General features: G+C 45.5%; 1 protein-coding gene across 1 annotated transcript in view; it reads right to left on the bottom strand.

Moving 5' to 3' along the window:
• The window catches only part of IPO9 (importin 9), a 41,335-nt gene extending 14,876 nt beyond the window's left edge, over positions 1 to 26,459 (bottom strand). Inside the window, exons 1-13 of the mRNA XM_066565217.1 lie at positions 26,306 to 26,459; positions 16,177 to 16,238; positions 15,498 to 15,584; positions 14,100 to 14,301; positions 13,549 to 13,637; positions 13,129 to 13,215; positions 11,218 to 11,337; positions 6,343 to 6,443; positions 5,003 to 5,061; positions 4,355 to 4,506; positions 3,237 to 3,335; positions 2,994 to 3,100; positions 1,316 to 1,455 (exon numbers count right to left, since the gene is read on the bottom strand). Coding sequence (XP_066421314.1) covers positions 1,316 to 1,455; positions 2,994 to 3,100; positions 3,237 to 3,335; positions 4,355 to 4,506; positions 5,003 to 5,061; positions 6,343 to 6,443; positions 11,218 to 11,337; positions 13,129 to 13,215; positions 13,549 to 13,637; positions 14,100 to 14,301; positions 15,498 to 15,584; positions 16,177 to 16,238; positions 26,306 to 26,456 — 1,456 coding nt within the window. The 5' untranslated portion in view covers positions 26,457 to 26,459. The remainder of the gene's footprint in view (positions 1 to 1,315; positions 1,456 to 2,993; positions 3,101 to 3,236; positions 3,336 to 4,354; positions 4,507 to 5,002; positions 5,062 to 6,342; positions 6,444 to 11,217; positions 11,338 to 13,128; positions 13,216 to 13,548; positions 13,638 to 14,099; positions 14,302 to 15,497; positions 15,585 to 16,176; positions 16,239 to 26,305) is intronic.
• Positions 26,460 to 26,702: the final 243 nt, after the last annotated feature.

Below are 26,702 nucleotides of genomic sequence, written 5' to 3'. Positions count from 1 at the left end.
TGTCCCCAGCTGAAGAAAGCAGCATCTTGGGGAGAAGCATTGGAATAACAGAGCTCATACCCAGGGACCTTTCACAGATTACATTACCAGTCTGCAGCCATCACCCTGCAGTTACAGAATGGAATTCTGTGGTTCACCAGCACCACAGAAGCAGTGGACATTCATCATCCACTCACCTGCTTGCACTCACTAAGGTATGATATATCTTTATCACACTTATTCCTGCTGCCTTTTCAGACTATAATCTCCTTACCTATCTAGGCTGGCCTCAAAGTGATGATGCTCTCTGTTCCTCAGCATCTTTACTGCCATTATTTATGCTCCTGCAAGTACTAATTTTAAGATGAGGACATAAAACACTCTGTGCAAGATGTACAGCAAGAGAAGAGCTTTGTTTTTTAAGTCAGTATCATAAAACACAACATTTCTTTGTCTGTACCATTACTGACCATTAAATGGATATCCTTGGAGAGCCATCAACACACTGACTGTGGGAGCCCTTCTAGAGCACAGCAGCTCATTTACAACCCAGTGCCACACATGTAAATGAATGTAAATATATGTAAATTGCTGAGGTTGGTTTCTTACATGCATTGCACACTTTGCACACTAGTTCTTCACCCAACATTAACACAAAGAAAAGAAAAGCTCCTTCTTTGTAAGGGGCTAAATAAGTGTTTCTTTGATGAAAAAGGAACCCAGGAATCAGTTTTTTTCTACCCTGACAAATCAATGTGGACTCATCAATGCTGCTCACATTAATGCCTTAAACTTCTAAAATTTTAATTTGCAAGGACTTTTGAGGTCTGACTTTCAACAATTCCTCTGATTTTCTTGCACATTGATGTAAGATAACACAGAGAGCAAAATCCTGCTGAGTTCTCAATAACAGAATGCCATTTAGCCAGGAGCATTATTTGAATTCATGTGCTACAACTAGTGTCAGCCTCAGCATAAAACAAATGGGATGACATGGTGCAGCAGGAATTCTGAAGGCAGTTAAACAGTGCTGGTGCCTTTCCCAGGAACAGACACAGGACATCAGAACAGCTATTTCCACCCAGCTCCTCCAGCCCTACAGGCTCATGCATCCAGCCAACAATGAGATCCAGCTGAAAGCACAGTCCCACATATAAAGGGCTTAGAGTAGAACTGGGAGCACGTGGGAACTCACAAGATTTCTTTTTTTCACGTGAGCAAGGTGCACAAGTGCATTTCCCAATCCCTCACGCACACATCAACCTGACTGATCCATCAGAGACTCTCAGTGAGAGGCACCCAGCAGCTACTCCCAGGGAGGCAGGGTCCCACATACCTGAAAGGTTGAGGTCTGCCAGGACCACATTTGTCAGGAAGCCATGCATATCAAAGTGTATTCTCCCATTCTTCACACTGTCTGTAATTATAGACTTGACTGAGCCCAGGGCCAGCATACAGGCTTCATGTATTTTCCACCTGCAAAATAGTTCAGATGCCTTAAGACTTTTCCTCTGTCATCACTCAAGAAATAAATACATATTCTGAAGTGAAGTCACAAGTAATTTTCTGGTCTAAGCTACGACAACTATTTCCTTGATCCCGAAAGAGAATTTAAAAAAGCCCTTAAAGAGATTAACATTCACAAACTGGAAGATGGGGGCTTGGAAACTCCCTCAGGATGGGCAGCATTCTCAGTCACTTCCTAAAATATTGGTGGAATAGTTGTTACTTGTACCAATTTTGTTCTCATAATAAAAAAGAACCTCTTCCATGAAAGCTTGTGTTCCAGCCATGCCTTCATAATTTATGTGCAGAAGCACTGGGATACCCAGTACATTAAAGGTTTAAGAACATCTAAGTTTGCATTAACATTTTGTTACTTATGATGATATAGAACTCTGTGCAAATACACTTCTCCTTGGTTTTATTTGTGAAGCCAAGAACCTACTTTACAACTTCTCACAACTGAGGCAGATGGGAACCTAATGTCTGATTTTGCAGCCATTCCATTGCTGCTCATTATCAGAGGGGCTCTTCTGACACTAATATTCAAAATAAACACAAACACTGAACCAATGCCCTGTAAAACCAGGAGAGAATCACTGTGGAACAGCAGCCAGGTACTCCTGCAGTGGAGTTTTCTTCTATCCCCAAATAGCATTAAAAACTGCAACTCTGAAGTTCTAAAATTGAACACATACATCTGCATACAGCACTACTCGACATCAAGTAAAAAAAAAAAAAATTACCATATATATATTTTAATATATATATTCCTGAAAATTATATATATATTTACACATATATAAAAATATATATTTTATATATTTTTAAGTTAAAAAAAAATTACCATATATATATTTTAATATATATATTCCTGAAAATTATATATATATTTACACATATATATAAATATATATTTTATATATTTTTAACATATTACATATTATTTTATATATTTTTAACATATATATGTTAAAAATATATTATATATCTATATATCTATATATATCTCTGAAAGTTTTATCCCAATTAACTGAGCTTGAAGTATTGCAAATTTCTCTTCTGATTTTCTATAAGTAATTATCATTTCCCATGAGATGTTTTAAGGAACATCAAGCTCTGAAGGGAGGGAGCCTTGGCACAGATGACTTGTGCTAGGAACTGCCCTAAGTACTCCCCATGAAGATTTCACCATCTGGCTCAAGAACTGCTATACTTTATTTTTCTTCTTCTAATCAGAGCTTTCCAGCTCCATCCTTGCCCCTCAGTCACATTTTCACAATTGAAATGTGATTAAATCATGGTGCTGCAGATGAGCTGGGAACCCATCCCAGCGCCATCCCCTCCCTGCCCCAGCGCTGTCCCTTCCCCTCCCCACCCCGGTGCCATCCCCTCCCTGCCCCAGCACTGTCCCTTCCCCTCCCTGCCCCAGCACTGTCCCTTCCCCTCCCCGCCCCGGTGCCATCCCCTCCCCGCCCCAGGGCCGTCCCCTCCCCGCCCCAGGGCCTCACCAGTGCTCAGCACCGCTGTTTTTAGCCTGCTCAGCTTCCTGCAAATGCCTCGTAGCTGCTGCAGCCAGAGCAGTTGCACTCTCATTCTGGAAATCAGCAGCCACAGCCTGTGCACAAGGAAATGGTAACACTCATTTGTATGGACTGTTAAAAGTTGGCCTTTTCTCTAAATGCTCCTCCTGAGAGCAGGTTTGATATTTGTTATTACTACTGCAGTATCTAAATGTGGAATATCTTTCATACCAGCAGGAGATCCTGAGCAGCAATTCTCACTGTGTAGGAAAATGTATCATCATCTTCATCCTCCACAAACTGCTGTGGATTGGCAGTCCAAACCTTAATCTAGAGGAGACAAAAAGGACAAGACAGCTGAGAATTCAGGACACCATCCATTAAAGGCAGCTTTTCTGTTCCCTGCAACCTGTTTTGGAAAACTACTTTCAGAATTTTTCTCTGCCATAAGAAGTCTTCATTCTCAACTGATTTTTCTTCTCATTGGAGAAACCTTTGAAAAGAAGAAACTCTCTTTGTTCTGAGCTCATCTTGCTCTTCTGCCCCTCATTTGAGATCAGAGTTTGACAGAACCAATGACTGACCAGGAATCAATGCTACCAGCTTTATTTTTAGATGAGGAATGGGAGAAGCAGATAAATCTTTTAACAGAGTGCTTGTTTTTATGCATGTCTACCTAAACTAAAAGATGATGGTTGTGACACTTGAGAGGCCAGGAGCTATGCAGAATTTCAGTACAAATTATTTCACTTGACTAGCACAATATTTTGGCTCTCACAGAAAGCTGTTTATTCCTTTCAGCATGAAAATCCTCATTTCCACAGCACATGGAAGAATGAAGGAAGAAAGCCTGAAAGAGCTGAGGTTGCTCAGCCTGGAGAAGATTCCTGGAGGACCTTGTAATTGCCTTAAAAATAAAGCCCTTTTACCAGAGCCCCAGGACAAGGGCAAGATGGCAGGTTTAGAATACAGAAGAAATTCCTTACTAAGGGGGTGCTGAGACACTGGGTAGGTTGTCCAGAGAAGTTGTGAACGTCCCATCACTGAAAGTGTCCAAGACCAGGCTGGATGGGGCTTGGAGCAACCTGGGATAGTGGCAGGTATCCCTGCCAGGCATACCTGGAGGGAACAGGATGGGCTTTAAAGTCTCTTCTGACCCAAACCCTTCTGTGATCTGTGATTTACTGTCCACCTTGTACCATTCTGGGACCTCTAAGTGCTGCTACAGCAAAGTGATGGAACAGCCTCTTGGATTACAGCAGCTTCCACACACTGAAACACTTCCCAGGACACTTGCTGGTTTAAATCTCTCATTTCCTTTGTTTCCTACAGAACACAAACATGCTCACCTGCTCCTCTGTGATCTGCATGTAAAGCAGGATGTAATAGATCAGGTCTGGCAGAGCCTTCTTCACTGTGCTCTTAAATTTGTTGTTTTCCAACAAGGCGTGAACAAATTCAAATATGCTGAACACCAGATTTTCAAAGCCCAGGACTTCACCTGAACAAAGTGGAAAAAACAAAAAAGAACATGACTGAATATGCCAACATACAAAAAGGTACAAATGGATGTGAAAATAACAAACTGTTAGCTTCTCTGAGGAGATATTTATTCATTCTCCTGGACTAGCAAGTGCAGCAGCAGCCCCAGGAGGATTTCGGACCTCATCACTTTCTGCTCTCTTCCCACCACACACTCCTCATTAAAATTTATCAAGCTCAACCTAAAACCTATTTGATTTTCTTTTGTTCCACTACTTTTACCTCGTAATTGTTGCCAATCTCATTCCTTGAGCCATTAGAAAACTTAAATTGTGTGCCTTCATCGAACACAATCACAAGTAATTTGCAAAGAAGTGATGGACACTATTCTAACATGGTAAATGCACCTTTAGCACAATTTCCCATGGTGTGTCAGTCATTGTTTTGACAGCAATATTCAGGTAACTCCATTCCTCTTCAAATAGCAGAAGTGAAGTGCAAGTTCTAGCTCTTACCATCAGAATCCACAGGATCCTCCACCTCTTCTGTGTAATTTACTTCTGTTCTCACATAAGTGGATGGAGTTAAGGAAATGCTTTTTTCTAAAGAACAACATCTATTTTGGAATTAGTCTGTTCCTGTCTTAAAATTGCTGATAACTTGGGAAGGTTTTGTTCTTTAAAAAGCCTTTGATTTTGTGTAGAATCCTGTGCTTCAGGACACACAGACAACAACCCCAGCTCTTGGACTTGTGCTTTGCCCAAGTTCAAAGACCACTTTCCACAGACCACTCACACACCATTTCAGCACATCTTTCATATTATTTGAATAATTTAGATCAAACTCACCAAGGTAACCTAAAACTTAATTTATGTTAACTTTGCAAGAACAGAACCCCCTGGACTCATTCTTGCCAGGAGCTGTGAGCCAATTCAACACCTCACTGCTGCCCAAGGGTGAAGAACCACTCCAAGATCCCATATCCTACCTTAGGTTGGGTCTGCTCCCTACCAAGCTTTTCCACAAGCACCAGCCCTGGAAAATGACAGAAAACTAACCTGGGGGTAAAAAGGAAGGAGTTTTCTTTGCAGATGGTGAACTGAAGATCCAACAAGTACCAGAGCAAACACAAGGAAAGGAAGAACAAGACTCTCCCCTTTTGCAAAAAAAAAAGAAAAAAATTGTTTGCCCATACCAACAGGACTGTAGTAGGAGTCAGGGCAGGAGAGGGAGAAACACACCATCCAAAATCCTACAAACAGCTCCTTGTATTTTCAGACATTCACAGAACAGTTTGGGTTGGAAGGGATCCTAAAGGCCAATGTAGTTCCAATCCCCCTGCCTATGGCAGGGACACCTTCCACTGTATTTAAACAGGGGTATGAAAAAACAATATGGAGAGATTTGAGTTGTCAGTTTTCAAGTACTGGGGCAATGCACCCACAGACCACTCTGACACAGCTGGGTGTGCAGTGAGCACTGACTGAAAATTCAAATGGCAAATCAGCTTCTGCAGCAAGTGCAATCAGCCATTAGTCCTGCTGCAGCAAGGGGGACAGCTGGTTCTCCTTCTCCTAAAGCCTTTACACTGTCACCAGCACCTTTTTAAGAAGACAATTTTTACCAAAAAGTACCAGAAACAATGCAGAGCTCGTGGCAGTTCTACAGGGCACATGCATCAACCAGCATACATTTTAAGCAAAAGGAAACTTAATGGAGCCTTCAGAAGTAACAGAAAGATCCTGTTTTGTCTGGCAGGGCAGAGCACTCCATGAATTGTGGTTCTCCAGCAGTCAGGTCATTACTGAGTTTGTCTCATTTGGTTCCAGGTAAACACATTCACTACCAAGGATATAAAGCAGCACTTTCTGTAAGGGTGTTCCAGACGATGGGCAGGATCTGCTGCATTGATGAAATCATGTGCTTTGGGTAGTTTTTCACAAGTGCTGTCACAGCCTGGAACCAAAAAGAATATCAGTCAAAAGTGAAACTGGGAAAGCCATCAACACACTCCAATCACGGGCTGCTGTTTCATTAACAACTGAGATCATCCAAAGGCTTCCTGTCACCGAGTTCACCTCTCACTCCTGACCACACAATCCCTTCTCTTGCTCAAACACTCACCACACACTCCTCTTGGTGTTTCCTCTCTGGCAGGGAAGCAAAGGGATAGCACAAGATGTGGCACTCTGGAGTGAAGACAATGCCATAATGCAGTGGTAAGACAATGACTCAAATCCAAAGCACATCACTGTGCAGCCTGTCTGGATACAATTATCCTGGAAGTGTCTTGTCCCAGAGAAAGAACTCTAATGTAATGTAAAACCAGACTACTGCCCATTTTCCACACCTCTACTCGTGCAAGCAACACATCCATTGCACATCCAGGGAGTAGCTGGAGAAGCAAACACCCACCCAGATCAATTCCCTTCCCATTCTGGCTGTGCCAGCCCAGCATAGGGGCTGCTCTGGGAGCAGCTTAGCAGCTCCACAGGGGATTGTGCCTGGACTTTGATGAAGCTGATCATCCTGACTTAGGGCAGCCCTTCCACTGACGCTTGCCAAAAGCCTTTAGGACCTTCCAGGAGTAGGAGAGCTCTCACTCTCCCCTCTCCTCCCCAGGGGTACAGCTCCAGCTGTGTTACACTTGCTACAGAACAGCTCCTCACAAACTGCCTGAGAGGTGGCTGCTCCCAGACACACAGGTATCAGTTTGTTTGTGCTTACCCAATACAAACCACTCTGTGCAGTTTGTTTGTTTGCAGCACTGGGTACATTAATAGAAACAAAAAAATAGTAATTCACCTTCCAGAAAAACAAGAGCAATCTAATATCAGTATTGGAGATGAGCAGGTATCAGAAATAACCCAGTTATGTGGGTTTGGGAATGAGTCTGGCAGGTGCTGGAAGGAAGTATTACAGAAAAGTAATGCTGAAATCTCTGGGGACAAAAATTAAGCAGGTTCTGGCAAAGGATGTGAATCTGATCTTCAGGACTGCTGCAAACACCCTGCCTAGGGCCACAGGAGCATCCAAACAGACTTGTTCCATATGCCACTCCATATGAACACTAGGTAAATGTTTCCAAGCTCTACAGGAAGAGCTGCTTGGAGTGCTAAGGGAGCTTCTCCATGGCTCTGCAGTTGTAACAATAGAAAGCTGCATTTGCAAGGTCACCACAGTCCTGCACAGCAAGTCATTAAAAAACAGAGCACTCTCCTGTCAGATGTTGTATTTCAACCCCTGGCCCCTCATTCTGCCAATTCCCACTGCTTGTCTGAACTCAAAGAACTGCTTCACAGATCCTCTGCCAATCCCCATGTATTGCTCCACCACCTATTAATCCTTCAAGAAAGCCCTTATCCTTCTCTCTTCAGAGCACTGCTCCTTCAAGTCACTCTATCAAAGCCTTTTATTGCTTCTCTTCCTGTCTGCATCTTTAAACAGAGAAGAAATCCCTACATTTCTGGATAAAAAGCTTAAAATACACACTAGAGAGCATGCTAAAGCTGACTGTCAGTCAAAGTTCAGAAGCAACAGGTGAAGTACCTTGTTCATAAAACTGGGAAGTTTATCCCAAGACACAGATCCCACCTCATCTTCCATCCAAGAACAAAGAGGTAATGATTAATTACTTTTTCTACCTAGTTATTTGTTCCAGTGTCAGGAAAAATGTAAGCATAACTTCTCTGACCCACAGGTGTTGAACAGCTTTTAAACACAAATGAAGAAGCACAACAGCGAGGCTGCAAGATGCTTTGATTGTTGATTATTCTGTGTTCCTGATATATTACCACACACTAAGTACACCATTGTATTCCAATTTGTACTCCATTATTGTGAAATTTACCTTAAATCTGTCACCTGTCGTGTTTAATCACTCTGTTTCTCTCAAAACAATCAATAGTAGCATGTTCAACACTGGAATTAGGATTCAAGAATTGCACAGTTGCAGCTCATTCATCCTTACAGACACCAATTTAATGCATGCTGAATTATCAAACACAACAATAAATTACCCCATGGGTATTTCCTTCTAGTCTTTACACTTGGTATTTTTGTTGTGGCCAAACCTCCCATCTCCTCCAAGGATAAAAGGCCCTGATTTTCTGCTGATAACTGCTTAAAAACTTGTAACTATTCTGGGAACGACTTGGGACACATTAACCATCAGTGGTTCCCCATGATGTGATCCAAACCTTTCACTCCCCTAACCAGGATAACTGTCCCCATGAATCAGGCAGAGGTGCACACTGCAATAGCCTTCCTTAAAGCTTCTGCCACTGTCCTGCAGAACATTCTGACATGGACAGCACAGCAGTTTAGGTCAGGACTGCCTCTGACTTCCATCAAGAACTCCAGGAACCTTGGAGTACAAAGCTCTCAAGTGACAGGGAAGGGAAAAAAAAGTCTTCCTATCATTTGCCACACAGCACTTCATTAAGGAAAAGAAAATGGAATTGAGTTTGCATCTGGTTGAATATGTGCTATAAAAAAGTCTCAATTCCCTCTTCCATTGCATCAGCTTTTCAAGGGGTTTCTGTAATGACCTCATCTGTAGAGCTGGTTTAAATAATCCCCTGAGGTTTCTTACTTCTACATTACAATGACTATAAAATCCACTTCTCTGGAAGTGAAGGCAATTCACCTGAATCCTTTTTTCCTCAGAAAATTGCTATCATTAGCTTAGAAACCCTAAGTTACAAAACCATGAACTGCTTTAAGTCAACAGCCAGAACACTCATCTGTTCAAAAAGAGCCTCCTACAAACCACTTGTCAGCAGCAGATCTCCTGAATTTCCTGTTTAATTCCACACTGATTCTCTGCTGCCATCGATGCCACCCAACTCACAGCAGTGTATTCAGATCCAAATCCTCTTGTGCTGCACCTCCCCTGCAGAGGCCAAAGGCAGAGCCCCTCACACAACTGAGGAGCAGAGCAACAACAAGGAGACATTTCCTCAGAGACTTTCCCAGCCTGTCACATTGTTCAAGAACCTCCTGGTGGGACCAGTGCTGACATACCCATGCAAAGAGCCCAATGCCAGCAAGCACTTACTTAAATAACAGAAAAAGCTGCAGAATGCATGGATGTAATGAGAACAGAACTGGCCTGGCCTGGTTTAGAGTGAAGCCATCAGTTACAACTGCTTTCTGTGGAGGCTGAAAAATACCACTGCTCATTAACAATCCAAATGTGAGTATCTGGAGTAAGGGATCCAAATATTCTTGAGCTGCAGCCTGTTCAAATTGAGATGATACCCTGCAGTGCTCCTTTCATGTTGCTGTTCCTATAAATCAATGCCCCAGGAATCCCAGTGCACAGGCAACAGAAAGGAAAAAAAACCCACAAGAGACACTCTCTCAACAGAAACTGCCAACATCCTTCCCCAAACTGCTTTGCAGCAGTGCTGCACAGCAAGAACAGCTCAGCTGTTCCTAGAGTATGAGACATGCAGCCCCTCCCTGAGGATGCCCAGACCAGGGACTGCTGCCTTGAACAGGACTGAGACAAGTTCCACAAAACAGAGCTCAGGAGCTGCTGCTTTGTGTAACACAATAGCACCTCCCAGCATGTATTTTCATTACTTCAGTGTTGGAATGTTGGGGGACACAAGACAGATGATGGACTTTGGACCTGGTTAACATAAGAGATTTGATAACAGGATGCCTTGGCAAAAGCAAACGGAACTTTGAAGATTGGACCTGGACTGCAAGAAGATGAAATCAAATGGGTTTACTGGAAAAAGAAAATCCCATTAAACTCTGCAAGCAAGAGATGTTGTTGCATGCATAAGTTTTTGTATGTGATTTTAACCTAATCATTGTAGTACACATTACTAGTCTCCCTGAAATGGTATATAAGCATTTGTACCCCACAATAAAATTGGATTCTGACCACCAAGTCAGTCTCCCCGTCTCTCTCCATCGCTGACACTTCAGCACAAATCTGGTCATCCTGACTTTTGACACTTGTCTTCAATAACTTCCTTATTGCTTTCTTCATGGAACTGAATGGGCCTCAGTGCCCAGCCTCAGAAACCTGTACACTGACCTGAGTGTTGCTCACCCCAGCACACAGGCAGGGAAATGAAAGATTTGGATTTGATCCTGCAACTGATGCTTTTGGCTCTTTGCTCTCCCATGCTGCAGGCAGCACTCCCCACAGCTCCAGTGCTTTGTGAGCTCTTACAGGGCTCTGCACTGGCCCCTGTCCCCATGCACACAGAGCTCTCCAATCCAATCTCCTTTCTACAGGAAAGCAGCACAGTACAAAGACCTTCCATCTCTCTTTCCCAGAGATCATTTAGCATTAAAGAGCAGGCAAGTTCCAGAAAAGCACCTGCACTTAATAAGCTTTTACTACTTCACTGCAGCAGAATTCTACAGCACCTTTAGAAAAGACTGGTGTTTAACTACAGATTATGATGTCCAAGGCATATCCAAGATACATTAGATCTTGGATATGACAAATGACAGAGACAGATGGTCCTGTGGACCAGATTCCTGTGGATCATTTTACAGACAGATCCTCATGGATCTCATCATGGGTATCTTCAGTACAGGCAAACAACTTGTTTCACTGTTGATGGCGCTGGGAGCCAAAAGCCTTCACTGTTCATACCATGAGCATACTGGGAGATGTGCCACTTGAGTTTGTTTCCCAGCACATCTGAGTGTGTGTTGGTATCCAATTCTTTCTCCACTTGAGCAGCCCTGAGTGACTCACCTTTAAAACTTCCATCTTAAACCCGCTGTCCGATGTTGGTCCATCAGGCATCTGCAGGGCCTGGACAAAGGCTTCTGTGAACTGCTGCACCACAGGAAAAATCAGGACCTTGGCAGCACCCTGGTTACAGACAATGCAAGCACAGCTGATTATCAGATACAGAACCCCCACATCTGACAGGTAAAGCACTAGAAGCAACAGCAAATGCACTTTTCTGGTACAAAATAGAAGAGAAACTCATGACAACTTCAGAATATTGCAAAGTCACATGAAAGCTGTTTCAGACATCACTTGGGCTCTCTCTTTAGGTAAGGAACTAAGCTCAGCTGAATCCCACTCTTCAGAACCCCACAGCACAGGCTCCCACAAAACACACACATCCAACTTATCACTTTGGAGTCTCAAGAGAGATCCAGACAATCCAGTCTGGAGAGCCCCAGGAGCAGCGCTCACCCCACCATTTCATTTGATGAGCTGAATCCTGCCCTGCACCCCAGCACCCCCAGGCTTCAAAACCAACCTGGGGTGGCTCCATCACACACACAATCACCCCAAACCCTGCAGCTGGCATTTATCTCCCTGCAGAGCCTCCATCCCCCAAACCAAACAAGCTGAGTATCAACAGCTGGCCTGAAGATTAACAGGATGATTCTTCCTAGGAAAATGCAGCAAGTATTTTTCCAGATGTCAGAGCACTCCATAAGCAGTCCTTGGCAGAGCAAGTAATACAGGACCAAAATAATTTTATTGAGATTATTCCTCATAAATACATAGCCAGGACAGCAAAGTCCTATGTTTAAATCAATTAGAAAATGCCATTTATAAAAAGATTCCATTTTTATTTATTTTTTTAAGTAAAATTTCAATAGAAAAGGTTTAGTATTCAATGTAAAAGACACTTTCAGCCCTTCTCCAGAATGAGTGGGGAGTTACTACCATCTCTTAGATACTGGTATCAGCTGTGTGATACAGTGCATGAATAACCTTGTCATGGCAGTACAGATACAATGTAATTATCAGAACTTTCCAAAAGTCTGCACTGGGTTGCTCCCTACGCAAACAGGGAGGGAATAGCCACTACACTGAGAGTCATCCTTCCCTATCCTCACACCCCAAAAAGTTAAAAACAACCATTTATTGTCTGGGAGTGCTGGAAAAGCCACTTGTCAAAGGCCTTTTACAATGCAGATGTGCTCAGTTAGAGCCAGACAGCAGACTCATGTCTAAAGCTGCTTGACTGCTGTGTTTGTTTCTTAGCTATTCTTCCAAAACTGGGCTGGGTTTGGCTTCCCTCACCCCTTCAGGAGCACAAGGCCAAGACACCTCCTGAAGCACGGGGTGAAGCTCCAGGAGCTTGGAACCAAAGCCTTGCCCCAGGGTCCCCCCTTACCCAAGGCCTGGCAGGTGACTGGGACATGGCTCAGCTGAAGGCTGGAAGCTAAGTTACAGGTTTATAAACAAGGAGATGATACTCCATCTCCTCCCCATGCTGACTGGACAGGGCTCAGCTGGAAGCTAAGTTACAGGTTTATAAACAAGGAGATGATACTCCATCTCCTCCCCATGCTGACTGGACAGGGCTCAGCTGGAAGCTAAGTTACAGGTTTATAAACAAGGAGATGATACTCCATCTCCTCCCCATGCTGACTCCCCCCTTTCCTGAGCTCATACAAGCATGTCTGTTGACAAACCATAAATTAACCTTAATTATGGAAACCAAGTCCCACTATCAAGGCATGCATGTAAAGCAGGGAGTCAGCTACTTTACATGTATTAAATTACAGCCTCTTCCCCCAAATTCCAGCTGACACAATATGTAATTTCCTAGTGTTTAATTTCCATATTAACAATTATTTAGAACCTCACTCAGTTTGAATTCAAAGCATCTTGTATGTCAAGTTAAATTCTTGCCTTTTCCAGCTCCTCCATGTTACAGATCATGTGGGCACACGTGGTAAATATCTCCACCGCACGTGACCTCGTGCGAATCCCATACACCTAGACAGAAGTTAAACATCAGGAACACAACATTCTTCTTACATAAGATACTTCCTTTAATTGTATTTTAATTGTATTTTATTTTTGCTTTAGCTTTATTCTCTTATTTTATTATTGGCTTCAACTCTTCTTTTAAAACATTAGCTGCCATCGACTATCATGTCATCAAGAAAATTCTTTAAGTCTAACTCATACTGCAGTATGACTTAACCATTAAATTTGAAGTTTCTCTGTTCCAAGAAACATAATTCCCACTAATTTAATAGTGGGAATTATTTCCCACCAATGGGAATTCATTTCCCACCAATACCAACCTCACTGTGAAGATCATACCTCTGCCATTGTGAAAATTTTGTACATCTCTGGAAGAATAACTGGAGCTACAAGTGGCATCTGTATGTCTGTCACTTCTCGGGTAAATTCTAAAAAATGGAAAAAAAGAAGAGAAGTTCTTATAAGAAATCCAATTTCTTGCATTTCTTATAAGAAATGTTTCTAGGGAACAGCAACAATAGAACCACTGGGAAACATTAAGTGAATTGAAACATGCTGATCTGCACTTCACTCGACTATGGTCATCTGATCTACTTGAGGCAATCCTCAAAGGCAAGCAGAAAATATCACACTAAAAACTGCAGGTATCTGGAAAACAGGGTGTTACAGTCCAAGTCCCTGCTGAGCTCTAACCTGCAGCACAGCACCTCCTTCCCCAGCCCTCATGACACCTGCTCAGCACAATTCCACAGCCAGCAACAGGCACCAAGGGAAGAGAGGAAGAAAATTCCAACTTCTTCAATTTGGATGAAACATGACACAATACTGGCACAAGGAAAAGCCTGACCAGCTCCCTAGAGCAGCCTTGCCCAGCCATGGCTCCCACAGACCTGTGAGCACCCTCATGGCTCCGTGCACTGCGTTGACATCACCGCTGACCAGCATCTCCATGAGCAGGTTGAAGAGCTCGGGCCAGGCCTCGGGCCAGTCCCAGTGGGCGATGGCTGACACGGCGTAGGCCACGCTGGAGCGCACTTTGCTGATGGACTCGCGCAGCCCGCTGGGCAGCAGCTCCCTGATTGCCACTTTTGCCTGTAGGAAACAGCATTCAGAACAGATCCACAGCACAATCTAATTTTAAAATATCTAGACCTATGGCTGCATCCTGATATTGATTCAATGCTGGTTTTACAAAATGAACATCTAAGAGACAAAAATACTCTTGCATACTACAGGCTGTAATTTCTTAGGGAAAACTGCATTGGTGACCGACAGCTTTTAGGGTTAGATCGGGTTCCTTGATTTTGTCTATTATGTAGAGGATTTGGAAGGATGGTAGGGTGAGCATGACCAGCACTATGGCTGGGAGAATGGTTCAGACAAGTTTGATTACTTGTGCTTCAACTGTGCTTGATGACAGTTTTCCTGTAAGTATGTGGGTTAATAGGTAGAGGACTAAGCTGCAGATTGCTAGTGTAACCACTAGGGCGTGGTGGTGGAGTCCTATCAGTTATGCATGGTGTGTTTTAACACAGCATCATCTCACACATAGCACCACACAAGCACAGAGTAAACAGCACACAGCTGCAACTACACAGGATGTACAGATCTACATGGAAAACATCCAGAGTTAGCTGAGATAAATCCCAGCTCCAGTGTCAGGGACTATGTTTGCTTACTTTGGAAGATTTCAGTAAACAAGAACAGTCACCCAGCCCTGAAGGGACAGGAAAAAACAAAAGCCACTTCTGGGACATAATTCAAGTAATTATCTCTGGATGGGATGAATCATATTCTAGATAGGAAAGATATTCCAGTCAACAGTCAGAGTGGAAAGGGCTGGAATGTCTGGCCATCTTAGCTGTTAAATACCCCTGCTGAGGAGATTCTCAATGAAACACAGCAGCTTTAAACTAAAATTTGTCATGGGAAAATAAGTCCCAAGATGTATAACAAAAGATTTAGCCAATCTCCAAAAAAAGACTGCCAGAATCAGTATTGGTGAAACTTTGGAAAAGGCTTTTCTTCTAGTCTTGTTCTGAGAGTAACAGGAGCCTGAACTTTGTGGCTGAACTTTCCCTACAGGAAGCAGCCCAAGCTTCTCAAGCCCAGTGCTGTTTTAGGCAACTGAAAACAGATTTTTGAAGTGCAAAATGTCAAAAAACCTTAACTGAAGCCATTAATCCTCAAAATACACATGGGTGCTGGTACTTCTTTAACTGTCTACAGAATTCATATTCTTGATGGATAAAGTGTTTCAAACCAGATAATGTGAAACCAAGTCTTACCCTTTCTGTGGTCTCTGGAGGTCTAAACTTTTCAGACTGAGAGCACCAGTGAGTTTCCACATACTGTTTGAGAATAACGGATGCCAGCTGTGTCAGGAGAGAGGTCAGGAATCAGGGACATATCCTGGAACCACTGCAAGAATCACCCCTGACCCATTTGCTCAGCCTCCTGTCCCATCATGCTTCTTTTAGAGGGGCAGCATGACTTGCCAAAAATGCTAAAAATCCATGAAATGGACCATAAAGTTACTGTGGTAAAAAGAACTGCTGGGTATCCACTGAGCAGCAATGGCCTGCACAGCACTGACCCAAGGCAGCAGCTCTACAAAGGCACAAGATTCAGGTCACAAAGTAACTAAAGAAATACAGAACCAAAACTTCTTTTCCAAGGAGGAAAACACCTCCAGAAAAAGTTTCTGCAAAGAGAAGCCACACTTCTGTTTGCTGATGCCTACCACCCACCTCCTAAGCTGCATCCATTTCCAGTACAGTATTGTCTCTGCACCAGGTTTAAGTAAAAAAAAAAAAAAAATTCAAAAAATGTTAAAGTATAACACCAGAATAATGTTGAAAGACTCAAAAAGCTACTTTCAATTTTTCATCTGAAAACATGGAAGAATATTTTAAAAACCAAGGAATTTTCCATCTAAATTCTTTCTGCAGTTCCAGGAAAACTCACCTGCCGGATGGCCAGAGCTCCCTGAGGATCCACAGTCAGTTCTGCTAAATGAACACCAAATTCTGCATGGAAAAAAACCCAAATATTTTAACTATTTTAACAGGTATTGTAACTTTTATTGCCACACAGCAAAAGTCATCAAGGTTTTTGGAGAAGGACATCATACCAATTGAGTGACTCATATGCAGGAAGGAGAAGGCAACTCCAAAGCAGAGCTACTCAAATAAATCATAAGCATTAATTCTCCCCTGTGCTCTCCACAAAAATTTCATTTATTGTCTTGGCATCTTATTTTCTTCTCTCATGGGCAAAAAATTTTGCAATGCAGGCTAATAACAAGCAAATTATTTAAATACATATATAAAAGTCTTATCTATAATGTAAAATCATTACTCAAGTTTCTACAGGAGAGATGCATGGAAAGGATCCAGGATGGAGTAAGACAGCAGCAGACTGGCAGGCAGCAGCCCCTCTGTGGACACCCTGGCTTCATCCATCATCACTTCAGCTGTCCCAGCCGTCACCCCAGCACTGCCCAGGACACACCAAACACCTTCCTGAGCAAACCCTGCCCAGCACAGTGACACCAGCACTGCCTGGACAGCCCCCGGGGCTGTGGGACCTTTTCCTGCAAAGAATCTGTCCAGAAAAAAGCAAGAGCTTCTTGTGGCTTCTTGCCAGGGAAGCTCCATGACAAAGGCAAAATTCAAACACTTGTAACAATGTTGTTGATGCTGAGCACAGGAAATAAAAGCCTGGAGGAGCAGCTGTTCTGGTATGGTAAATCCATACAACTCAATAAATTTGCTTAAAATTGCAATTTTAAGTTCCAGGCAGCTGATAACTGTCCTAAATACTTCATTTAATTTCACTAGTGTGCTTAAGAAACACATTTGTGAAGTTTTAGTTCTTAGAAGCTGTGGAGCAGAAGTTATGCCCTGGGGTCCTGTCAGCACACCCTGCCTCCTGCAGACAGGCTAAACGTGCTGACAGCATCCCTGACAAACACAGGCTGAAAATGCTTCTCAAAAGGACTTCTGTGACTTCCCTCCCTCAGCAGCACATCTGAGGGAAATGGCTGAGTGTCTCCTAATACCCACCTCACTGCTAAGAGGCTTTTCTGGGTTGGGAGATAATTGCCTCTCACTTTCCACAGCACACACTGAACATACCCAGTTCCTTTACCCTTTCTTCATAGATCATGCATTTAAGAAAGAGGAAAATAACCCTCTTATCCCAGCTGTGAAAGCAGGGAGCCTCATTCCAAGATGTACTTAACATAATACTTCTCTTAACTGAAGCAATCATTATTCTGTGTGCTGTCTGTGATTTCCATGATCAAGTGTGGCATTGCATTTCAGCCCCATCTTTAAAGGGAAGTAAGTTGGAAGGGTATAAGGAATATAAATGGGAAGCTAAAAAGGGTACAAAAGAAGCCAGAGTAACTGCAACTGCTTCACACAGCTACAACTCAGTATTCTAAACCACAATCCTTAATTTGTTGACATATATGCATTCGATGTATTCTCTCTGCATACACTGGAAAGCTGGAAGGGACCCACAAGGATCATCCAGTCCAATTCTGCTGAATGGCTTACACACTATGGAGAGGAGCAGTGTCTGCCACACAGTCCTCTAAATTAAGTGGTAAGGAGGTTGAAGGCAGCAGGAGGAGCTTTAACCAGGGCCTGGGATTTCCAGTATTTAGCTTCTCCATTTTCCAACACCTTGGTTCTGCTCCCCAGGCAGACTGCAGTGCCACTGTTGGGACACCAGACCTACTCACTGCTGCAGTGCCCAAGAGTTCTGTCCTACAAACCCCTTGGCTCTAACAATAACCACTGACAAGCCCCTCCATACACACAGGCTTTCAGCCTGATGTCCTGCTTAAAAATATTACAAAACTGCATCTTCTTAACTGAGAAATTACCATTGTGGCAAATTCCTATCAGGAATCCTGCTGAATTCAGATCACTCACACCCAGCACTTGTTTAAGGAATAAGCCAGCTCTCCTGTCAAACCAAAATCAGATGGATTTATCAAGAACAGATCACATAGAACAGTACTGGTTGTGTAGCAGCTATTTCTCCTATTGTTATAGACAGTGACAAGCTGTTTAATGAGCTGCTCCAAGAATACTTCCAGGGACTGATGTTCCACTGATCCTTGTTCAGGTCACTGGCTCCTCTTTTCTCAAAGGATGGTTCATTATTGGGTTCTTTCCCAGTTGGCTGGAAATATCATGGGTAAATGCAGTTCAAATGGACCCTGATAGGCAATTCCTCCACTTGTATTTTGTAAATTTGAGATATCAGAAATACCAAGTCTTCTCCCCAAGATAAAGTCTGTAAACCTCAGAGATTAGAAGCTTTTAATGAAGCTTTTTTTAAGTGCTCTGGCATAGACAGCACTTGGCAAACATATTTTCTACTGGCTCTGCTTCTCCTCTTCATTAACCTCAATATTAATAAAATCAAACTCTCCTCCTTTATCTACCATGTAACCAGTTTATGTTACCTCTTCACCCCCCAACATTTTTGCAAAACTAAGCCACATGAAACCAAAAATTACTTGTAAGCAAGCAGGAAGGAATAAATGAGCAGAAGTTTCTAGTGAATCTTTGCACCTACCTGCCTAGCTGAAAGGGGTCAGCACTGGCCAAGTCCAGCTCTGCACATCCATGCAGAGCTGCCTCAGGAGCTGCTAAAGGTCCCTTTGGTTGTTTCTGCTGAGGGCAGAGACAGGCTGAGCTGGAGAAAGGACTGTGGCAGTCTGGTGAACCCAGGTGGTCCATGGCCACTGACACTCCAAACTAAAGCAACACTTGGTCTGCAGAGCCTGGATCTCACCACCAGCCCCACAGCAGCACCAGAAACTGAGTTCCCTTTAGTCAATACTTGCTCACCTTTGTGCATTGTGGTCCTCAGCCACACAGGCACAGACGTTTTCCACAGCACTGACTTTCAGTAACATCATCATAAAGCAGCTTGGGTTGAAAGGGACCTTGGGAGGTCACCCAGTCCAATCTCCTGCTCAAAGCAGGGCCAGCCACGAGATCAGACCAGCACAGAATGAAATGAGGACCTACAGACAGACTAGGAGGAAAAACCAAGCAAGAATCTAATGCTTAGCCAGAGTTCTGACACTCTACACATGTGCTGCCTTGAGGAACTTCTTCATCCTCCATCATGATGCTCAAGAACTGCTCCAAAAGCACTCCTTTTGTTAGCCACCTCTAAAACTGCATTCATATTTTCCTCATCTCTCAGCAAAAGATAGAAAGATTGAGGTCACTCTTCTCCAGAAGCTGGAGAAATGCTGGTTTTAAGTATCTCCTTTGAAACCCTTCTTCACAACTTCTCTGTACACTCAACATATCTGCAGCATTTCACAGAGCAAACACCAGCAGCGTTTGCTGCTGGGAATTACCTTTCTCCCTGGCAGTATCATATGTTGCAATGTGGCCATTTCTTGTTTCAACTTCCCTTTTACAAATCAGTTCCATGGTAAAGTTTACCCCTGTTAAGAATTCAGCTCAAGCCACCCACAGGACTACAACTCATTTCTGCCCATCACTCACTCTACCACTCTAATTCAAGTTACAGCCACAGGAGCACCACAAAACCACAAGTTGTGGTCAATATCTTTATATTCTCCAGAATCTCTCCTTCCAAACAATGCTTGGGTTTATGGCACAAAATCATGGACTCACAGAGTACCTGAGGCAACACTGAATTCCCTCCTGAAGCCATATTAAAGCAGTTCTGTTGGGAAGGAGCTGAACCAGGGAAGCACAAGTGATGCCATGTGTTTTGTGCCATTATGGTACCTGTAGGTGCTCTGGTACAAACTGACACCAACTGTATCAGGAAAACACCATCAGAGAATCAAAGAGTTTTAAAGCATCAAACTGAACGTGCTGAGCCACCTGCTCTGGAAGAGGAGATGGTGAAAGAACATTTACAAGACACATAAAGCCAATCTTCCATTCTGAAATCACATTCAAATCAAAGCACTGGTTGTCTCCTAGACAGGACTAGTCTCAAACAAGATGGACAAGAGGGTCAGCATGCCCTGACTGACACAGGAGTCAATCTGCCAGGTCAGCACCATCTTCACAGCCACCTACACATCTCAGCTTCTGGCAACAAACAACCTTGTAAAGGACTGAGCTGAAGGCACCTTTTCACACACACACGGGTGTCACAAAATAAGCCATGCTGAAGATGGCCTTATGATGCCCTTCTACCTGCAAAAAGGACACACAGAAACACATCAAACAGGCAAAAGAAAGGCAATTCTCCAGCCTGGAGCCATTCATCTCTCACCACCACGTTTCCAGAGCATAGGAGCTGACAGCTCAGAAACTAAATACTGTCACCATAAAGCATCAAACTTGGAATCTAACCTGGCAAGCAGGGAACAGTGTTTTCCAGCTGTCTGAGAAGCTGCCATTAAACCTCCTCATCCACATAATTTAGAGGGGGTGTAAGCCATTCAACAGAGTTGGACTGGATGATCCTTGTGGGTCCATTCCAACTCAGAAGTCTGTGATTCCCAGCAGTCTGAGCCTTCCTGCTGGACATGAACTCCTCAGAGTGCCACTGCCCTGCTCTGGCATCCCTGGAGATGACCTGGGGTTCTTCACTACAGCAGAAGAGACCATTTTTCCACACGAAGCAATCATCCTCAGGTGATATGACACTGGCAGTAGTGCACACCACCAGGGTGGTGTGTGATGCACCTGGATGGACCAGATAACGGGAACAGAAGCCCCACTTGACCAGCAACACACTGATTGCACAGTGGAGCCAAGTCAGACACACTCACAGCAGCACCACTCCACAGCTGCTGCTCTCATTTCTCTGCCTTCCCCCTGCAGCCTCAGCACTGCTTTTATTTATGTTCCACTAAAATCTAGAGACATCAAAGGTCACCAGGTGAACTCTCCTCTTTCCAGAGACCAACAGTAATGCATCTCCCATCCCCAAGCTGCCATGTGGGGCCTGTTTCCTCAGCAGCCAGAAGATGCAGAAGCAGGTGAGAGACTGAGTTGCTGAGGACATCTGGCAGTTGCCAAAGGGTGACTGACATGGTGGGAAGAAACTGCTACCATGTCCTTAATCCAGAGACATCCCATATTCCTCCAGAGCAGATGGATGGAGTCAGACAGGACACTCCCCTCGAACAGTTCAGCCTGTTCCAGAGGCTTTGACTGTGCACTGCTACTCTGTCCTTGTACAGGCAGCAGCCAGATCCACTGCCAACCTGCAGCAGGGAGCTCAACTGCATCCTCCAGACACCTGAACCATCCTCACCTGGCTAAAACCTGCTGGAAGAGAGAGCAGCACACAGCACACAGGAGAGCCAACAGCTGCATTGGCCTAACCACAACATCCAACCCAACCCAGGAGCAGCTTAGGAAAAGGGGTGGGGGTGGAGCAATGCTGCCCCAACACCCTGCAGGAAATGCTGGCATTAGGAACCTCCTGCAGTGGATGTTACATCCAACCCGAGGAGTTTTTGCCTCCACAAATGTCAAATCATTTTAAAACCACTTCTACTTTTAACATCCAGCAGCAATGAATTCCACAGTTTGCACACTGGGGCAACAGCCTAATTCTGCCTGTTTCAGATTCATTTTCCCTGACAGCCCAGGATATTCCATGATTCTGTGATCTCAGCTTTATGAAAAGTCACAAACAATCCCTCCTCATTCACCTTCTCTATAGCTTATGATTTCAGGGCCTCCATCTCTGCTAACCCTTTTCCAGGCAGAAAAGCTGATGGATTATGTCTTTGAAAACAGAAGCTTTTCCACACCTCTGTGAGTGTCTGTGCTGCCTTTCTGCTGCCCTGCTTGATCCCTGCAGGAGCAGCAGGCAGTAATGCATGCAGCACTGGCTGTGGAAGCACGAGGAATTTATGATGGCTTTGTTCTCTGTTCCCTCCTTAACGGTCCATTTGGCTCACTGGAGCATGACAGAGCAGTGATTGGGTATTTTCAGGGAACTCTCCACACAGACAATGGGATTTCTTTTCCCAAGGACAATAGTTAGGACCGCCCATAACTTTTTAGGGCATTATCTGGACTGGGTCCCCTTCCCCCAACACTACTCTGCTGCCCAACACTGACCAGCTACAGCTTATGTGTCTGCACTCACCACACCTTGTGAAATCATCTTGTAATTTGTGCCACCGATTCTCACTCTGGCCAGACTGAGCAGCACTATCAGCAACTTTGTCCCACCACTACTCACTCTGTTCCACACCATTTCCAGATGTGCTGAACAGCTCAGCTTCACCTGGGACTCCTGACCCTGCCAGTCAGGAGCTGTGGTCAGGAGCTCAGTTTCTGCAAAAAAACTTCTCAGCAAGTGAACTTTCTAAGAGCTTTGTGGGAGTCCCAGGACTCCTTCAAACAATTCTTCTGCCACAACAACTTAATGTGCCTGTCTCTTCTCATTCCAGCTGCTGAATTTTAACCATAACAGACAGTGCAAAACCCACACCACTCCCCTGTACCAGCCCCTGCTGCTCTTCACCTTGGAGCCCTCACTTAAGGCTGTCCCATGTTTACCAGCTGAGTATTAAGCTGGTCCCTAAGTGGCAAGTTTTACAGCCCAGCAGTAATTGAATGTTTGAGTCCCTCTAAACTCTGGGAGATCCATTCTTGAGCACTGGTAAGTGGCACTGCTCCTACTCAGGCTCCAATCTGATGTGGATTCCCTGACCTGTCTCCTGTAGAGGCTCCTCAATGGTGCAAGTCAACATCAGCACAAGGAATTTGGCTCCTCTGCAGTCCTTTTGTACTGAATGCACCTTCCCAAGTCAGTCGCTGGCTTTGAACACTTCTGAAACCTTTTCTGCTTCTGCAACATTTGAAAGCATTTAAGTTTTTCTGACTTTAACTAGTTCTTCCTCAATCTCTTTTTGCCCTACTTTCCTTTGTTTTGCATTAAAAGTGCCAACCCTTGTACTCTTTCCTATTCCTTCACTTCTACTTCAGCGTTTTCATGCTGCCTAATGATACATTTTTTGGTCTTTTAAAGTACTTGTGACACACATGATCTACATTTCTCTACCTCAATAACATGGTGCTGGCACACACCAGATTCCTGCAGCTCCTCCTCTTGGTTTTTGCAAGCCTCTCCATACCAAAGACAGCACAGAAAGGGGAATGTAGCTTATTCTTCCCATGCTGCTGGACTAGTACAAGAGAGGAGCAATCAAAGGTGTGCAAAATAATTCCCTGAAAGACACCTTGGGAGGTTTCCAGACAAACCCCCATGATCCAAGCAGAGTCTGCAGCATTAGATCAGGGTGCTCAGATTTTCTAGGCAGGCCTTGGAGATACTCAAAGATGGAAACAACACAGCTTTTACAGACAACCTGCTTAAAAATTCCTTATATCCAGTTGGAACCTCTTGTTTTGGGTTTGTGCTCATTTATCCCTCATCCTCTCCCACCTCTCAGTTCCTGACAATCTCATAGTTACCAGAAGCTGCTGTCAGACCCATCCCCAAAACCCTCTTGCTTCCCCAGTGGAAAACCCCTCAACCCCAGCATCACCTCATGCAGTGAGTGCTGCAATTCCCCCACCCAACCCACGGCCCTTTGCTGAACTCAGTCCCCTCTGCTGCTGTGTCTCATCCTGGGGCTGGGAGCAAAAGTGCCCAGGAACCCCAGGTGTGGTGTAATGAGCACTGACTGCAGAGGGCTGATCCCTGCCCTGACCCTGCTCACACAGCCCGGGTGCAGGTGGCCTCAGGGCACATTGCTGGCCCTGTCCAGCTCAGCAGGCACTGCTGCTTCCTGGCCCTTTGTCCCTGGCTGCTCCCTGGCCAGGCAGTGCCTGACCCACATCCCAGCAGTGGCTTCTCCTGTCCCAGGAGCAGAACGTGCTGTCTGTCTGTCCTTGCTGAACTCCTCTGGCTCTGCTCCTGCAGGGCTCTCTGGAGAGCAGCCCTGCCCTCAGGACATCAACTGCCTCCCCTCCAGTTTGGTGTCACCTGCAAGCTGCTTGTGCAGGTGTCCTGCAGCCTCCTCCAGGTCACAGGGACAGATCCTGCACCAGACCTCAGAGTCCTGGCCCTACAACCACAGAGAATTATCGGGGACTTCAGGAGATTTGTAAAAGCATGACAAAATAGAAGGGTAGATGACTCCATTCCTCTTACCATAACATCCACTAAATACAATTCTGCAATCCTGACCTCTCAAAGGCACCTCAGGGACATCCATTGCCTAGAACCCTCAGAAAACATTCTGGGAATCTGTCACCCAAACAGACTGTGGAAAGGTTCACACACTTTGGGGAGAAGCTGCCACTGAAGTAGTAGCTGTGAAGGCCAAGGTTCCATGGTCAGTGAAGCTCCCAGCACTTCCAGACTTGTGCTGCTGCAATGTCATCAAACCACTCCATGAAACTCAGAGCTGTGGGGGCAACACACAGAATTCCTGGTAATGCCAGGAAGAGCTAAGCTGAGTGTGGTAGAAGCACTTTAAGGGAATGTACAACAACAAACATTTAATCAAACAATCTGCCTGTCTTCACTCCCAGAGCAGCAAAATCACAACACCACTCTTGACCCTGTCTCACCCTTACACCTTCCCTCCTTGCACCACAAACTGCCTCTGGTAACACTTCTGAGCTGAAGTTCAGGGGCAGAAAGGGTTCTCAAAACACTTCAGAAAACACTTTCAGAACAGTGCAATCAGACTAAAGGGAAGGCAAAATTTCCAAGAGGGTCCACAAACAACCAGCTCATCAAGCTGCCAGGCCACAGGCAAAACTTCAGGCCTGGGGTAGCAGTGCTGCACTCTCCAGCTCCTGGCACAGCAGATCATCTGCAAATCTTCCTGTGGTTTCTACAAACTCCAGTGATTTGGGCTGAAGCAAAATAAAATGTTAGCATTAATAGGTTTTTAAATGTATCTTCCACACAGAAAAAGCAGCCAGTGCATAAACTAACCTAGTGCCACCATAAAAAGGCCAAAAGACGAATGGAATTATAAGAGACTGCTTGAACTTTGGGTGTCTGCTCATTTAGAATCTCTCTTTCCAAAACCATAGGTCAGTTGCTATCCAGCTCCACTGTCCTGCTTGTCCTCAGCTTTCCAGACAAACAGTAGAGCTCTGTCACTGGAGTTTCACACTGGATGAGGGCACAGCTACATCCTGGCCACTCTCAACCTCAACCCCCCATGTAGAGATGACAGCCTGCAGGACATGGGCACGCACCAGGACACACATCCAGGGGTGAAGGAGATCCCTGTGGGAGCAGGGCAGGGGCTACAGATGGAAGGGCTCTCCATGACCCTCATGTGACCAATCCTGGGGGCTCCAGCTGAGGTGGACCAAGGTACCCAGAACAGCCCAGCTGCTTCACCACCCCGGCCCTGCAGGGCCCACCCTGGTGAGCTCAGAGCACTCCTTGGTGCCCAGATGTCCCACAGCACCCCAGATCACCCAGGACAGGGGCTGCTCCGGAGAGAGACGCGGAGCTGCGGGAGCGGGTCCAGTGAGGCCACAGAGATGATGAGGGGTCTGGAGCATCCCTCTGGTGAGCAGAGCCTCTGGAGCTGGGCTTTAGTCTAGAGCAGACTGAGAGGGAAATCTCGGCAATCCATACAAGAACCTCCACGGCGGGTGCCAAGAGGTTGGTGCCAGACTCTTCTCAGCAGTGCCCACCGACAGGACAAGGAGCAATGGCTATAAAGTAAACCACGAGAAGTTCTACCTCAACATGAGGAAGAACTTTACACTGAGGGAGGCAGAGCGCTGGAACAGCTCCCCAGGGAGGTCGCTCTGTGCAGACATTCCAAACCCACCGGGACGTGTCCCTGTGTCACCTGCTCCAGGTGACCCTGCCTGGGCAGGGGCTTGGCCTGAATGATCTCCAAAGGTCCCTTTCAGCCCCAACTGTTCTGTGATTCCGGCAGAGACATCGGGCACACACCGACAGCCGGCAGGAAACCAGCCGCAGCCGCCTGCTCCGGCCGGCTCCAGCGACGGGGCTGGAAGTGTTGGCCGAGGCCGAGGCGCAGCCATGAGGCGCCGGTACCGGGAATGGCTGTGGCGGCGGCCTGGGGTCCCCCCATCCCCTCAGCGCGGCCCTCACTCACCCTCCGTCACCTCCAGCACCTTCACCTGCTCCTCAGCAGCGGCTCGCACCGCCTGCACCGGGCACAGGATCCCCGTCAGCGTCTCCACCAGCGCCTCCTTCAGCCCCTGCGCCACCGGCCCGGCTCCGGGCCCGCCGCCGCCTCCCGCCATCGCCGCCCCCTCCGCGGGCCGCGCGCGCCAAACGCACCGCGCGCCGGTGGGAGGGGCCGGGCCGGGCCCGCGCACAGCGCCCCCTGGCGGAGCGGCGGACCGGGGGCATGGCGGGGCAGGGAACGGTGGCGAGCCCGGGAGGGGCCGGGAATGCCGAGAGCCCGGCAGGAGGGGCCGGGAATGGCCGACCCGGGCAGGAGGCGCTGGGAACGCCTGACCCAGGCAGGAGGGACCGGGAATGTCGAG

Source organism: Molothrus aeneus, chromosome 24 (genome assembly GCF_037042795.1).
Source record: "Molothrus aeneus isolate 106 chromosome 24, BPBGC_Maene_1.0, whole genome shotgun sequence".
NCBI classification, from domain to species: domain Eukaryota; kingdom Metazoa; phylum Chordata; class Aves; order Passeriformes; family Icteridae; genus Molothrus; species Molothrus aeneus.
This window is presented reverse-complemented; position numbering and strand designations above follow the sequence as displayed.